This window comes from Plectrocnemia conspersa, unplaced genomic scaffold, assembly GCF_051122295.1.
Source record: "Plectrocnemia conspersa isolate PC_06_02 unplaced genomic scaffold, ASM5112229v1 ptg000012l, whole genome shotgun sequence".
Lineage (NCBI taxonomy): Eukaryota > Metazoa > Arthropoda > Insecta > Trichoptera > Polycentropodidae > Plectrocnemia > Plectrocnemia conspersa.
The window spans coordinates 17,493,451-17,511,007 of NW_028277176.1; the positions used below are offsets into that span (position 1 = coordinate 17,493,451).

The 17,557-nt window shown below is 32.3% G+C and overlaps 2 protein-coding genes across 2 annotated transcripts; one reads left to right on the forward strand and one right to left on the reverse strand.

Annotated features, from left to right (window-relative positions):
- Positions 1-1,626: 1,626 nt before the first annotated feature.
- LOC148228456 (akirin-like) lies at positions 1,627-6,378 on the forward strand. Its single transcript, XM_088200396.1, has 4 exons — positions 1,627-2,041; positions 2,770-2,939; positions 3,698-3,860; positions 3,932-6,378. Exons 1-4 carry the CDS (start codon positions 1,870-1,872, stop codon positions 3,940-3,942), a joined length of 516 nt encoding a protein of 171 aa, XP_088056522.1. The 5' UTR covers positions 1,627-1,869; the 3' UTR covers positions 3,943-6,378.
- On the reverse strand, positions 6,009-15,740 carry LOC148228457 (uncharacterized). The gene is made up of 10 exons (XM_088200383.1): positions 15,514-15,740; positions 10,180-10,343; positions 9,990-10,102; positions 9,793-9,917; positions 9,141-9,215; positions 8,910-9,069; positions 8,701-8,833; positions 8,437-8,636; positions 7,857-7,960; positions 6,009-7,779 (listed from the first exon to the last, which is right to left on the reverse strand). The coding sequence occupies exons 1-10, from the start codon at positions 15,685-15,687 to the stop codon at positions 6,961-6,963; spliced, it is 2,067 nt and encodes a 688-aa protein (XP_088056509.1). The 5' UTR covers positions 15,688-15,740; the 3' UTR covers positions 6,009-6,960.
- Between the last annotated feature and the right edge of the window lie 1,817 nt (positions 15,741-17,557).

Here is a 17,557-nt window from a genome sequence, read left to right on the forward strand (position 1 = left end):
ATTTGCAGTTTTACAGTTTTTTAAACAATGTATTTTTTATTTTATATTACATACAATTTTCTATAGTTGCGTTGATTACCAAATTTTATAATTTTAAGTATAATTTTGCACTAAAATTAAAAAAAGACACACATTATAAGCGAAAAAAAAATGTTGCATAATTATGTACAATTATTTTTATAATAAATAATAAATATTTGATTGTACAAGAATAATCAAGTCTTTCCTATATGTTTATTTACATTTTTGATATAAAAAATATATTTAATACAATATTTAGAATAGATTCAAATAAATACAAATTAAAGCTATGAATAATACAGAGTGATCGAATTCGTGTTTCATATATTAGCAGCATTGTAAATCAGGCATTATCAATAATCACGTGCGTTCAAAGTGTCAAATGTTAGTTTGCGACAACGCATTTACGAAAAGAATCATTAACCACAGCTCAACACGTTAAAATATTACGGGAAGATTATGGTAAATTTCATTGTCCTACTAAGCGAACAATTAGAAACTTCCTTAAGAGAATGAGAACGTCGGAGATAGAGTAAGGCCTGTGCATCATCGTGGCGCCCGTTAAGCCGAAAATACTTCATTGAAAGTGTGGCCAAAGACCAGGAATTGTCTATTCATCGGCATTTGCAGTTATTGGACTTTTTATGGCTTATTTTGCATTTTAACTTGCACATACACCCGTATAAAATTCAGATAACACAAAAAATGAACTCCAGCGGCCATGAACAGAGAAGAATTTATGCAGATTGAATGTAAGAGCAGAAGGAAGTTGATGCTGATTTCTTTCAAAGAAACCCATCTTCTCTTTTGAAACACATTTCCACCTCTTTGGAGATGTTAATAAGCAAACGCCTCATTTGATTCACGAGAGATTATTACATTATTATTAAAATTAAAATCCCAAAATATCCTTAAATTTGTGAATTTAAAAAAAAACGTTCGGAAACTGAAGCTCGATTACCATTTATAATTTTTCACTAAAATTAAAAAAGAACCATTCATATTATAGGCGGGGAAAAAATATTACGTAATTGCATACAATTATTTTTATAATAAATAATAAATATCTTATTGTACAAGGATACTCAAGGTTTTTTATATTTTTTATTTAAATACATGATTGAAAAAAATCTATTCAATATTTAGAATAAATTTGAATAAATACAAATTAAAGTTGTGAGTAATATTAAAATATTTATTATTTTAAATGAATAAATTAACGTTATCACAAACCGTACACAATTAAATATTTTGCACTGATCGGATTAAGAATCTTGTCTTCATCACTAACATGATTCATAATTGCTACTTAAGAACTAAAATCTAGTCAATCTTAGCAGATACAAAATAGATGTTGATGGTTAATGTATATTCTTGTTTGTTATTTGAAATACTCGCATATAAATAAAAATATATAATTGATAATTACAACTAATTACATTTATAAAAAAATCGGATGTATATTTAAAGAAATGGCTTAATATAAAATGAAATAGCAGTGTTTTACGTTTATCTATCGGTTATAGTATTTTAATTTTGCTTTCCCTGTTAATTTATTTTTTATTTTGTATGTAGGGAAAACGAGCGTGCGGGAAAAACGAGCTCGAGAGCGGGGAACACCGATTCGCATCTATCAGTGTTATGATCTGAGGCTGGCCGCGGACGGAGAATCCGTGGTCATCGTCGCGATCCGCTTTCCGCCTCGGTCGATTTTGGCGTCACGGGCCCTAGCTGACCGCGAACAGGCCGTCGCTCGACGGTCGCTCTCGGCTCGGCCTTCGCCTACGGACTCGGCCCCCTCCCCGCGCCCCGCCTCCGCTCTCGCGCCCGTCCTCCGCTCAGTTCGCGATGGCTTGCGCAACGCTCAAGAGGTCCCCCGACTGGGAAGGCGTGGCGCAGCTCCCCGCCAAGAGGCGCCGCTGGTCCCCGCTGTCGTCCGCCTCGGCGGCCGCCGCCCGCGTCGACCCCCCGCCCCAGCCGGCCTCGCCCTTCGCAGACCCCACCCTCAGGATCACTCCAGGTGAGCGCCGCGTTCGACAGGAGCCCGAGCGACTCGCGCCCCCCTCCCTTTTGCCCCGACGCGGCCATCTTTTGTTCGCTAGCGAAAAAAACGGTCGATCGACGGACTTCGGTTCGGCCATTTTTTAACGACTTTTTCGTTTTCGAATCTGATTAATTGACGAGACGACGCCATTATATTCGCGTCGACGCGATGACTCGTTCGGTTTATTGACTATTCTCTTTTTTTTTACGAGTTCGACCCTGAATTTCGATGTCATCAAAATTCACTTCATTTAAATAGTCTTTTGTTTCCAATTATAAAACATCTTTTATTATAACTGTCTAATGAATCATTTCATATTTGTTACTAAATATTTGCACTTTTCATTGTAATGTAAATTAAAAAAATACAAATTTCAGAATCAGAATTGATTCTCAATTGCTATTCTAAACTCCTCGAATAGGTAAAACGATTTTTCTATTTCTATTTATTAGTAGCTATTTCTCGCTTTTAATATGCATAGATTTTTTTCTGTGACACCGTAAATATTCAACCTTTCTGCGACTTCTTTAAAAATTCATAAAACACGCAAAGTCGAACATGCATTGCTACGCAAACAATGACTTAAGATCAGTTAGTCTCTTAAATAATGTAAAGAAAATATACATATTTTTCTATCCTGGACAAGTTTTTTTAATACTAGTTGCCATCACAAACGTTAACTCGCGTGTATTTATATTTAACAGAACAAATGGCTAGTGAGATATGCAACGAGATCAAGAGACTCCAGCACCGCCGTCAGCTAAGGATGAGCGGCCAGAATACAGCTCGTGTCGATAGTGACGGCTCCTCGAGTGGTTCCGAAGGAGACTCGCCAAAACCGGCTCACAGTCGCGTACTTTTCACGTTCAAACAGGTAATTTGAATTTTTATCCAAGACATATTGACAAATTATAATATATATATTTAAAATCATGCTTTTTGTCTCGTTTTTAAGATTCAATTGAAAAACACTCAAATCGAATAGAACGGCATTATAGCTGTTAAATGAAACCCATCCTTGTCTTTCACCGTGGCTGATAATTTTGCGTGCCATTTCGAAATTTGTGTTTAACAGTGTTTTACAGCCTTAAGTTCTACTAAAAAGCCATGTTATTAGGTTTATGGCACAAGGAGTACTGGCGATTTTTTTGATGACTTCTATAGAAGCCATCCACGGTGAAAGGGTTAAAATCGACCCAAATTTCGTTGCAGATTATTCTCTAATGATTCTCAATTATACTGATTGTTCAAAACAAGTATACATGTGCAATTAGGTACAAAACCAAGAAGACATTCATCCGTTCTGAAACTTTTAAATGGATTGTTACTCAAAACATCCATGTCTCGAGAGTATATGCGATTTGGTGGTTTTGAAACACAGCTACATGTTTGTATTAAAAACATATATTTCTTCTCGATTATCTTGAAAACCTTTATCCCCACATTTGTCAAAATAAAACTTTTTTGAATTAATAGTTCCAACTTTCAAGGGCATTAATATTTATCAGTATTGAATAAATCTAATTATTTAGAATTCAGATTATTGTCTTTATGCTATTTACTAGTTCATATCCAGTTTACGTTGTTGTTATTGACAAGTATCCGTCTATAATTTTAATATAATATTTTCAGGTGCGAATGATCTGCGAACGTATGCTTCGCGAACAAGAAGCTGTTCTCCGAGCCGAATACGAAGAGGCCCTCAGCGGGAAGCTCGCTGAGCAATACGAATCTTTTGTACGATTTAACTTAGACCAAGTCCAACGACGCGCTTACGCACCTCAAGACGTCCCTTGTGAGTATTTTTTTAAATCTGATTATAAGACGACTTTGCTATAAATTTTATCGTTAAACTTTATTTTTCAGATCTATCATAATGATCTTGACACACACACACGACTGCGAATAACGTTTCACGTAAAATGTAATTAGTCGGATAATATAAAATGTAACTTGACAAAATTACCGTTTGGAGGGAGGTGAGGAGGGACGGCGAATCGCGGCGCGTCCGAAGTCATATAAGATATATATATATATTTACCTATGTTAAATTCGTTAGTTATTATACGCGGTTTAATGGATTGTCGAAAATGTGATTTAACAGTGAATATGTGCATTTTGGGCGGCATTACAAACATACAATATTCAATAATCGAGCCCAGATTGCTCTATGCACTCTTATGACTGTCGAAATTGGTATTAGGTTAACATTTAGGAGATAAATTTCCTTTATAGTTTGCCGTTTGACGCGATTTTTTTCTTTTGGCGATCTTCATTATTTTGTTTTCATTTTTTTATTATTATATCTTATGTTTTGCTTTTGAAATTTTTATTTATTTTTGCACAATACTTTCGTTATTATATATGTTATAAATTATTGTTTTTATCGAAAACCATTTCAGTCCACAACACTATTTAATATATTATAAATAAATAATTTAAAGGAGAGTGCGAGAGGATATTTTTACAGTTGTATGCTTTAATCGCGTTGAACGAAAAATGTAAATATTAGAGGAGATCATAGTTTAAGGTGTCCGCTTTAGAAGAGAAGACGTTGAACTTGCACCACCACAAAAGCCTTAATATTTATCGTGTTTCGAAAAGAGTGTAATATAATCATGCTTTGAACTAAAATAGTGCCGCTTTTTAAAATCGAGTGCATATCTAAAGTCGTGCACGTTAACATACCTCATTATAAAGGTAATTTCTTAACAATTCTTGCCACATCAATTTTTAGTTCAAAACTTTTCATACGCAATTCGGTGAGATTTGAAAGCATTTTTATTTTGTCTCGCTGAACTCGTTCGAGTGTCATGAAACTTATCAAAATATATTGACGATGTATAATCTTTTATAATTAGTTCAGTAGCTTTCGTATGCTAAAAAAAATACCTCAATTATTATAATAACCATTATATGAATTCGCTATATCCGCTAAAGACAGTTTATTATATTGTATCACACGCCTTCGAACGTAAGCAACTAATGTAAAATTCCAACTATTTATTATTATCCTTGTATATTTCGAAAACGGTGAGGTGTCGTGGGTTATATTATACATATACGGTATATATATATTATAAGAAAATTACAATATATATTTCGACAATGATGCCGTGTATGGCCTTATGTGACGTATTTAATTATTCCTCGTTTCTGCGATTTAACGTACGCATGAAAAATTAAAATGATTAATCCAATCGATTTGTCATGCCGTCGAGGGAAAATATTTTAATGTGTTTAGTTTTTAATTTGTAGTTAAATATTTTTTCTTTTTAATTCGCAATGAAAAAAATCTTTTGTAATTTTTTTGGCTCGGAGTTTGGCTGGCGTCTAGTACATCATCTCGTTTCTCCGTTTGTTATCATGTTATAGTTTTGATCGTCTGATTTTTTTGTGCACTCGAGAAACATCCAATGAAAATACTCAACGTCCTTTCAGGCCGCGAACCAATCTCCGACGACTGCATAGAACTAGATGATTACTACGTATGATTAGATATACATGTTTAAGTTACGTATACATATATATTTTTAAAACAATTCATAATGTTAATTTTTGGTTAGTCTATTTGTAACTTTAGAAAATTTAGGTAAATACAAATTCAATATTGTCGAATCACAAGAAGGTCCTTCGTTTATCCTGTTCTGAAATGTTTTTTTTTGTTTTCGCTTATCCTAACTGTGTAACACCAAATCGATTATATATACATACATCTTTTAAATAAAAGAAAACTTATTTAATTTAAACAAAACGACTGTTTATTTATTATTATTTATATTTTAATTGTTCTTTGCAACCTTGTGATGTAGTGTTTGACGTTTGAGTTGATAATGTAGTTTAATTTAAATTTATTTTTTATAAGTAATAATGTGACAAGAATTGCATACGTGCGCTATACAGGATTTGATTAGGAAATTGTGAGAAATAAATACAACCAAAATAGGTTTATTTATATTTATTTTGTAATAGCGTATCCTAATAAACTCATCAGTCGGCCAACGTTAATTTTAGAATAACATTTCAAAACGGCGTCATTAATGTGTCGAGGAAGTGTAGCGTTGTTTTAGGCCTTTTTATTTAGTGTTTTATAAAAATATTCAGTTATTTGATAACGTGCAATTCAATGATTTTTTTCAATCGTCAGTTACTGTGGATATGTATAATATATTAATAAATATTCGTAAACATAACAATATTATAAAATATGCATTAACAACATTGTTAAAATATATTATATACAACTTAAAAAATAATAAAGTACAAAACGTTTTACATGCAAAAATTGTCAAGAAATAAAATTTTACATTGCATTTTTTCTTTTCAATTCAATGACACAAACAGTTTCTGGTTTCCACTCGTGTTCGGAATGTAAAAAATAATACATATCATATCTTCGCTCAAAATGGAAACATCAAAAGGTTATCGAGTGTTAAATCTATAGTGGCACATATGTCGAATAAATAAATAAATTTTAAAATATAACCTATTCGATTGTTCGCTCAAAAGTTCAACGACAGATAGTCAACAATAAGCAGTTGTAAAAATATGTTAAGCTATTGTAAAGAAAACGCGCAGCGCCAATCAGTAACCGTTTTGAATTTTTACCAATGATAAGACAGTGTCTTTTGATCGTTAAGTTGGTCGTGAGTAAATTTGGATTTTACCAGTCTTATAAATATGTGTATATTATTATTATAATAATAATGCTTTTGTGTGCGCGTATATCTACTAACATGTATATATGTATTATTTATAAACGAGGGGCTTAGTTTAATACAATGGTTAAAAATGAGATTTTGATGCCAATTGAAAAACCCACTCCTCGTACGTATGTAACGAAATGTGAACGAGTAACGGCGCGTAAATTGTATATGGAATATAATAAATTTATATTACAGCTCAAAATTGAGAATGTAATCTTTGAGCGACGAAGGCAATTTCAATTTGCTAACATTTAAGGCAGGCTTTCTACCGATACACCTGTATATCTTATATCTAGATATTTGCTTTAAAGTGCGCGGAACTTTGCACAAGTCTTTTATGAGCGCGACCAAGTTTTCCGTAGCTTTCGCCGGCACTTGAGATATATACTGAGTGTATAAACTCCTCAGGCATCCGTACAGTGGTTTGTGCTCCATCGAAAAGTAGAACAAATGGATAATCTTTGCAAAGTTCATGTTCGGATCGGTAAGTATGTGGTCCTTTTTCGTTATTAATGTGATGAAGTAATACAGTATGGTGTTTTTGGAGCCGTTACGGAAAGAACTGCGATTCTGTAACACTTCAGGTGGGAGATATACTCTGCTGTGGGCTTGCGAGTCGCTCTCTCCAAAAATGAGATACGTTAAACTTTGTCTGGAGAGGTGCGTGTCTGCGTCGGCGCCGTATTGAAGCAAAGTCAATATGAGCTGGTGTATGCAAGACACGTCCTCCATGCTTCTGACGTTTTGCACCATATCGGTGCAACTCTGCAATATGTGCTGTTCTCGAGTCATCACCCTGAGATTACAATCTAAGCCGTGTTGTAAGAGCAACACGAGGAGATTCTTCATAAATTCGAAGTTGGATCGCTTTTGGGTATCACAATTGAGCGTCATATTTTCGCTTATGCTGAAGATGAGGACGTGCAACGGAGTGAGGTTGTATCGGTATGAGCAATTTGGGCTCGCTCCATATTTTAGCAGTATTTTGATACAGTTCAAATAGCACACCTAAAAACATATATTGGAATTAACAATAAATAATGCTTTTAAACATTAAAAAATACTTAATAAGTAAAGAAAGATACCTTCATTGAATGTGTGAACTGATGTAAAGGATCTTTGTTAATGAGAGGCACAAGACAGACCATGATAGGTACAGAACCATCTCTTCCAACGTTATTTGGTTCGCCTGACAAAACAAATTGTTGATAAAAAGCTTATGTTAAATTTAAATCATAATCATGCTACAATATAAAAAACTTAGATCGCTATTCAAATTTAGTTTCTTACAAGATATGAAAAATATTTATATGGGAAAGAAATTAATTTATAGTAGGACTTCAATCCGTCTTCACCGTCATCCATTTTATAATTAAAGTGATAATATTTTAGGTTATGTCATGTATGTTCCTCAGAAATAATATGTAATAAACTGTTGAAATGCCTTTACCTACCATTGAACAAAATACTGAAGTTTTGGAATTATTTTGAAAATAAACATATATTTGGCTTACATAATTTGATACAAATTTTTTTATGTCAAACAGTCGACAGTGATGGTTTTGCTATCAACCCCTATTTATATGAAGTGCATATTGATTTTCCTTAGGTTATTTATATATACAAAATATTTTTGCTCTCAACCATTGTCATGCTTTTACATACCTCCATGAGCTAGCATCATGTTTAGAAGCTCGTAGCAAACATCCCAATCTCTGACGTGTCTCAAAGTACTCGCTAAGGCGCTATTTCCTGGCTGATTGATCGAAGCGCGAGCCCCTGCTTGGAGCAGATACCGAGCTAAATTCAAAACGCCCCATTTGTTCCAATGATCACAACCATAGTGAGCTTCTTCTAATGAATATCTACAAAATAAATAAATTATCAGTTATCACTCAACAAATTTATATAAGGCAATATATTCCATACCTGACTATTAGTGCGTGAAGTGGCGTATTTCCGAGACCGTCGGGCGTATTGATAACCTCTTTACAGCCGTGTTCCAGTAAAAATTTAACTATGCTCAAAGTCTCTTCCGCACTCTTTTTCACGTGTAAGAGCACTGTACATAATTATACATATGCAAATGTAATATTCATAATTATGATTACGTATATTGAAATTGAATAATGAACAACCTATATGCAGTAATGTCATTTGCTGTGTGCAAGTTTTAACATTCGTATCGGCGCCGTGACTAATTAACAATTCTAAAAACTTAACATCATGCAACACAGCCAAGTGAATTGGATAGTTTTCATCTTTGATCATGTGGAGTTCGTCAGATCTTACATTTACCTGAAGAGATGACAAACGTGAATTATTCATACTCATACAAAACTTACGAATTTATCGAGAATATAGCATACCAAGTGTTGTACACATCTCCATGCAGCACGCTCACAAGCTATATGTAAAAGTGGTTTGCGAACTCTGAATGGAATCTGTAAACCAATTGTATGCTATATGATTATATATTCTGTAAATGTATTTACAAAGCCTACAGTATAAATGAGATCTACACATAAAATAACAAGTTGATAATTTAGTGATAGAAGTAAAATGTGTAGAATATAGACCAAAACTTTACCAGTAAACAAGAAAAAAATACGCCATAAATGTCGTATTCTATGGAACGACAAAAAATAATGTGTTCCCCATTAAAAAAATTCTAACAAAAGATCCATTGATTGAATGACAATAATTTTCTGTAATACAGCAATACTTCTGGTGAATGACCACACTCAGAGATATTTTAGTAGAAATTTAAAATTCAATAGAATACATATGGATCGTTTTGGTCATTGAGGATCTCCTGAAGTAGTGTATTTGGATGACTTAAGTGGTCCATATTGTATTTATCAGCAAAGTTGACTATTATTCAATTTAATGTTCTATATAACAAACACTCATCGGTTTCACAGCATATGGGTTTATATACTTAAATATACATTTTCTTTTCAGAAAAACTAGAAAATAAACTTGCTGGACTGAATCTTGAATTATTTTTTGTATACTCACCCAAGGTTCTTCCATTTTTTGCGATAATATATTCATAATATTAATTTGATCGCCGTCGATCGCATAATATATGGCACTTTGCAGCTTAGAGCCTTGAATAATCGGAACACCGCCATCATAAACAGCTAAAAAACAATATAATACAATAAATTATTATATCAAACAATTAAAGATGTCATATATAAAATTATAATCACAAGTTTTTCCAAATTCTTCGCAGTTTTGATGATGCGTTCCCGGATAACACATTCTCGCTTCGGCATCAGTACGAGCACCGTGCTTTAACAAAAGTTCAACGCATTCTTCATAACTATTAAACAATAATAAATAATATTTTTAATAATAAATTATTGATCCAGTAACTAGATTCAAGTTTCACTAGTGTACCCTTTTAAACACGCTATGTGAAGAGGCAGTGAACAAGGACAGCGATTCACATCCAAATTGTGTCGTGTCAGAAGCCATCTGACCAAATCTACATGATTCAATCCTACGCATCTTTGCAATATGTTGTAGCCGGATTCGTCGTGGATCGCTAAGACATTTTCGTTCTGTGAATATTTTAAAAGTAAATTTTTTCACTGACATTAGTTCTGCTGTATATTAGATTATTAAACTATTTATTTTATATAGTATCTCATATTGGGGTACGCTAGCAAATCGATAATTAGCTAATACATATTTTTAAATTTAAGCTGGATCAACTTCTGAAGACTTTATAATCTATTATGTACTTTAAGTTTTCCCAAAGATGCTTGTTTGCATCCATATAAACTTGTTATATGTTGCTTCTTCTATTAATCCCAGTCATATTTTGCCAGAAAAACATTGCACGAAGATGGGTCAAATGAAAATCTTAATTATTTTTTATCTTGTAATATATTAAGCTAAAAAGGTACAAAAGGACATTATTTTTTTTTATAGTCGACATCAGTGCTCTTCAATCTTTTTACATCCGCGGTCATCTTTTTACAAATGGGAAAAATATTTCGCGGACTGGCGTCAACCCAAAATAAAAACCAATGTTAGATATAATATTATTTATTTAATCTAATGGTATAAAATTACAACTTTTTGTTAGTGCAACATCTGCTCCTGCTTTTTTGCAAGCAAATTTGATATAATTTCTTGTAGACCGACACCGGTCCGCGGACCACCAGGTTGAAGACCACTGGTCTACATGGCGTCCTACACAAGTTTTCCAGAGTTTAAAAAGTGCATTTTTAGTTTTAGAAAATATCTTTTGGCTGATTGTGCAATACATGTGAATTGCTTGCAGCACTTCTTTGAGTAGTCCAAAGATGTTCGAAATAATCAAAGTCTTGGATCGTTGCAACCATAGAACGAGAAATGAAGCTGAATATTTTTATATATATAAGATGATTGTAAAGATTTGCATATATTGTCCTGGTAACAGAGTTAACATATTTCCCGTAGAATATTGTTTGAATTATTTCAATTAAATATTATTTCAATTGGACCTTTTATCTTCATCTTTTATCCAGGTGAATAAAATTTAGTATTGATGAAGTAATCATTTAAAACATAATTAATTTAAAAATTAATTAATTTAATATTTTTTTCATAATTAATTTATTCATTTAAAACATAATTAAATATCCAACTATTCAATGCGAAGTATCTAGATAACCATCTTACTTGATTGAATGATATAACGTCACTTTTTGAAATATTGGGCAATTTTCAGAGATGACCTACTAAACATATAAAATATTTTCCTTAAAAGGGTTTCAATATCCTTAATCGAATACAACTGTTCTCACGCTTAATCTATTTTAAGATCTTCACATAGTTCTGTTGAACTATATATGCAATATCGTGTTTATATGAGCAACTACATTAAATTTATCTGAAATTACATAAGCGCAGTCAGAAGTAAACATTACCATTTTTTGTAAAGTAAAGTAAATTTCTGTAAATTTTTTAATCACGTGCAATCAGCTCTTAAATTTTGTCTGGTAGCATGATACAGATTCTATATTTTACATATACATATATCAGGCGCGGGTGGTGAGATAATTACCCTCTCGATCGCTTGCGTGCTAAGTGACAAGAGTGAGTGAGAGATAAGAACATGCGGTCAGCATGCCCTTATCTCTCATTCACTCTATTTACTTAACACATGAGCAATCGAGAGGGAAAGTATCTCACCATCCGCGCCTGAATATATACATATATAATTTTTTTTTTGTACATAAATGTCTGTTAAACTATTAAACAAAGAAATGAAGATGTTAAAACTTCATGCATAATCTATTTATATATGAATAAATTTATATATTAGGAGATTTTTACATTAAGTTCCACAAATTTTAAGAGATAACTGATCACAATTGACTTACATGATCATGTATAGTTTGCACTGAACGAATTAATGGTTATTGCTATGATTATTTGGCATGTTCTTCATTTTTGGTATTCCATATTATATAATCTGAGATTAAGAGCTTAATTAGTATTATTTTTTTGACTAAAATGTCACTTAAGTAATCCAATTTCAATTTGGTTTAATTTTTACAAGTAGTTAAATCACCTTTTGAATTTGACTAACAACAAAATATATTATCTATATTACATAAATTGTATTGTATTGTATATAATGCCTTCTTTGGCTTAATTCCGCTCGGTCGAGGCCTAATTCTATTGTAAGTTAAACGGTTCAACAGGGTAGCAATACTATTTTCAGAGGTCAATTCTATCTTAATCTCTGTTTAAACAGGAAAATACATTATGTAAACATTTAATCTTGATATGCAAAACAGACTTATAAGTAAGACACCAAATTTGGGCCACTGTCGTTTTGAATAATAACTATAATAATTCTTTATTATGATCTCTTCAGAATAGTTTAAAAATCAATCTTATATTATAATACAGATTTTTTATCAGGTACGTGTTGTTCATTGTCTGTTCAATTTGTGTCAAAATTATCGAGGATGATTCGTCCTCATGTGTTTTTTGTTTTTATGAAATATATATTTTCAGTTTATTTTAAACTTGTTTCTGAAAATGTTTTATTTATTTATATATTATTATTTTTGTGAATTGATTCCAAACATTGATGTAATACACATAGATCAGTGGAAACAAATAAGTTTTCTTCCTGAAAGAATTGCAGCTTTTGAACAAATTTCTGAAAATGAAATGAACATATTTATCAAAATTTTACTTTCAAGTGTCGTTTGATGTATTGTGAAAGGATTATCGATAGAAACAATGATTTTCATGTCGAGTGATAATCTGAATCCACAAAACATTTTAAAATTTCAAAAGTTAGTATCTTTTGAGAATTTCTAGGCGTTTGTGCCACATAAGGAACATCATAACGTATAAACATATATGAAGCGATGATTGAATATTACATATAGCAATTTATAAAATAAAGCTGCAATCTATAGACTATGTTTGGATGGATCTACAACTATAATAAACACAAAGTATTTCACCCTTTGAATAATGAGTTAATTTATAGACATTTGTCATTATACACTTGGGAGTAAGTTAATTTTATGTATTTCTGTTATTTATATATTATTATTTTATATTGCATTTACAGCAAATTACAGAAAAAATCAGTGATTCTCAACATTTACTGCTTTGATTTATTTTACTACATTTTTGTATCAAGTTTTAATAACTTATTTTATACTTTTCTATTATTAAATTTTATTAATTTATTTTACATATTTTTTATACTAATTCAGCTATTGTGAATTTTTATATCAATTCAGAGGCTCTCAATATTTCTTATAAAATTAATACAAAAATATTTTTTGTTATGTTTATTTATTTCGTACTCTTTAATTTATTATTTATAAAAATCATTTACATTAAATCAAATATTATAAATAATTTTTTATTTATTATTTCATGATATATATATATATATATATATATATATATATATATAAATATAACTATCTGTAGTAGCTCAAGACAGTGAAAGATCGACCACCGTACATATACGACGGTACCGTTCAAACGGTTAAGACACTATCATTACCGTCGTGCTACGCTGGTGTATATTTTGTGAGGTTTTAAAAGTGGCTTTATAAATCATCAAAATGACAATATTTTGTAAAATTTATGTTAGAAATTGGCAAACACCCTGTATTGCACAATAGCCACGCAGACTTTCGAAAGCCATTAATCACCACAAAAATACCTTAAACGCTTTTCTACATAAGTGTTGAAACTTATTTAGAAGACACTATTGTTCTCGAATCGGATGGGCATTGTTTAAATTATCATTTATAATTATCGGACGGTAGTCCAACAACGCCTTAGAAACTAATTTTAGTTAGACCCAATGCAATTGGCTCTTAATTGGCCTCGTTTATCCTGGCTTTTCCGGAGTCTAACTGGCTGCAAAAGTCACACCACTCGGTTACCAATCCCAAAAAATTCTAGAAATATAAATTATTTATTTTATTTTCTTAACTCCCAATATTACACTTCGAGCAGCTCTATACCAAAGCCCTTTTCACCAGGTGCTTTGAAGTTTGTTATGCTTCCAGCTTTATGACATTGAGGAAATTCTGGAAGGAACAATTTAACATTGAGCCCGCCATTACTCATAGGAAAAGTTTGGCGTGAAGTGTCAGTCAGAAACCTGAACAATACCTAGAGAAACCTGTAGCCAGTGTGTGTTGAAGAACCTGAAAAGTCACAAAGAATATAGTGACTGTAGCTAAGGATCTGGACTTGGAAGTGGAAGAAGATGTGAAGATCCGAAGACTGCGGGAAAATTAGGTTGAGATAGTGAAAAAAATATTTCCTCAGAGGAAAAAGTGAAAAATAACACGAAAGGTAAAATGCCTTCAGTTACTATCTCTGGAAGCTTCACAACAGGGTGTTAGAGTAACACCACAGTGTCAGAGAGAATAATAGTCAACACTGGATACATTCTTCATTGTTGAAAAACAGAAGAACTTGAACCTGAAATCATTAAGTGAAATTTTGATCGGAAATCGCGTTTTGTACTATGAACTTTTCATACTGAGGCCTGGTTCATGATATGAAGTTTCTAATAAGCTGTTTATATATTATATTATATTTTTCTAATTTTGTAGCGATCTGTATATTCATGTTAGTATATGTCGTAAAATGTCTATATTTATTTATTATTTTTAATTAGCTCTGCTTACTGACTTGCACTTAGTTTGACACTTGTTTTTTAATATTTTTGTTTCAAGTGTTTATATAGTAAATTTTTCAGTTGAAATAGTTTTCAAAGAATTAAATTTCATGGACAACAACTTTTTAGTCCAGTCATACATTCGCTGAAGTGATATGCATGCATCACCATAGTGAATTTTCATTCGTCAATGAATTTCAATGGGTTTTACCTGTTAGTGTTGCATGTCTGATTCTTACCTCAACTCTTGAAACTCAATTTAGTGTAACAAATAAATGTTTTGAATTTGTATCGTACTTTTAAGATGTTCATTTGACTTGGTTGAAAGTTAGAGATGATTATGTTGTAATTTTGACTTTTCAAGCTAAACCAATACCAATTATTATGTTTTCGCTCCCCTGTAAAGTTATGGTTGCTGTGGATTAAAATTTCACTTGATTTATTTTATTTAATTCGTCTAAAATAAACAAATATTGATCATGATTCATGTTTATATATGTATATTATATTTGCGTAAAATAGTCGGTGACTATCGAAATGCTGATGCAGGGGCGAAGGCTCACCTTAGGGATTTGTAGCAGCAGCGGCTCGAGCCTGTGAAGGGGCGCCCTAGGGTTGGCGACGAGCGCCCCCATCAAATGAGCGACGTGAGCGTACGCCCCCGCGCCCTTGCTGCGACCCCTCGCCCTCCCCGGGCCTCCGCCCTGCGACGAAGCCCGACCCACCGACCCCCCCATGCATCAACCCTCAATTTCACAACATGCAGTGTTGCCAACTACGAACGCACTTTTCCCAATCATAACAATGGCGAAAGATGGTGGCTTTTTATATGTAAAATATACGAGATCGCAATATTCTCAAGCGATTAGCCTCAGTAATACAAATTTTATTTAGAAAAAATATTTTATTACCCTTATTTTTTCTAAAAAACTAACTAAATTATTATCATATTTTGCTGTACCCCCATCATCAAATTGCGAACACCTATAATAATAGTATTAAATTTATAGATTTTTTTTACCTAAAGATTTTTGGTATACGAAACGTGCCAATGATTATATTTTTAAAAACTGAGATCGTCGATTATAAATAAACAGTAACAAAAATAGCAGAAATACTTTAAAATATATTTGATACCTGTCAGCAAACATAATTATATCATTCAGGCATATATATGGACGACTCAATAGAACAGAATTTTAGTTCCTGCATGCGACTTGCTATTGAAATTGGTGATGGCGGTCTACCAATGACGGGACACTACATTTACCCTCTCCTTCCACGCACAATAATTAATTTTTTTTGTCTGAATCATGTAATTCCAAAAAATAATCAAACATTAATTAAAGTAAAACTCAAAACCAATTCCGTAAATAATGTTAGAATACAATTATTTACACAACGTAAACGTCTTCAATATTTAATGTATTATATAATATATATCCTTTAGTAAACTGAACACACTTGTTAAACTTCGAAAATGTTTCATTATGCGTTTGAATATATTAATTTTTGTATCGAAGCGTTAGGCGGTCGACTTCTTGGCTACCCCTGCTACAGGTATATCAATGCGGAGTTTGGCGTAAAGCGTAAAAATAGGAGCATATTCGGTCTACAACGGTCTTTGATTTTAGTCCATCTGCACACGCGTCTCTAAATACAACATTTTTTTATTGCACGACAACCTAATGCTGGTACATATATTGGAATATCGTAGGTATTAAAAAATATCGGCGATGTCAGTGGCGGATTTACGTACAGGCGGAGGAGGTGCTCGTCTCAGGGCCTCCGGTTGGACAAGAACTCCCATGGAGACATTCATAACGATTTAAACTTACTTTTCTATATTTCATCACATATCACAGCCGAAATATAAAAAAAAATTCTGATAATATATATATATATATTATTGGAATCTCGGGATTCATCACGATTTAAACTTACTTTTCTATATTTCGGCTCTGATGCTCCAGCCTTGGTCACGAATTTACCATGACTGAAGCATCCTAGCTCTAATCTCGAGATTCCAATAATATTAATACCCGCGAACCTCTAAAAAAACGTATTATTTCTCTACGGGGAGGAATTTTACAAAAACATTCGAAAATATTAAATTTTGCTATAAATTCATAGAGAAAAACGCTGGGTACTTCTAAACATTGTTAATAAAGTTATAATCAATCGATTTTTTTAAACAAATTTTTTAATGAGCTCATCAGTGACAACGAATGGCCTTCCATACCGTTCTTAACCACAAACGTAAATTCTGTTTTTTTGCCACGTATCGTACGTTCATAAGCAGATACATATTGGCGATGAATTTCAGCAGCTTTTTCTCTTTTAGTGCAGAATAAATGTTTCAATGAACGAATTTTTCACTAAGCGCAATGAGAACCCGAAAAAAATTCGTTTCTACAATATATTTACTAGTTATCATATTTCAATTTGGCGCTAGGGCGTAATATCACATACATATCCAACAAATTAAGATTAATTTATTTAGTTAGATTAATAATACAAATCTAGAACAATATTATCTTTAAACGTGGCAGCGGAAATTGATATTTCAATATCATTTTATGAAAAACTGACTTTCCGACATTGTGA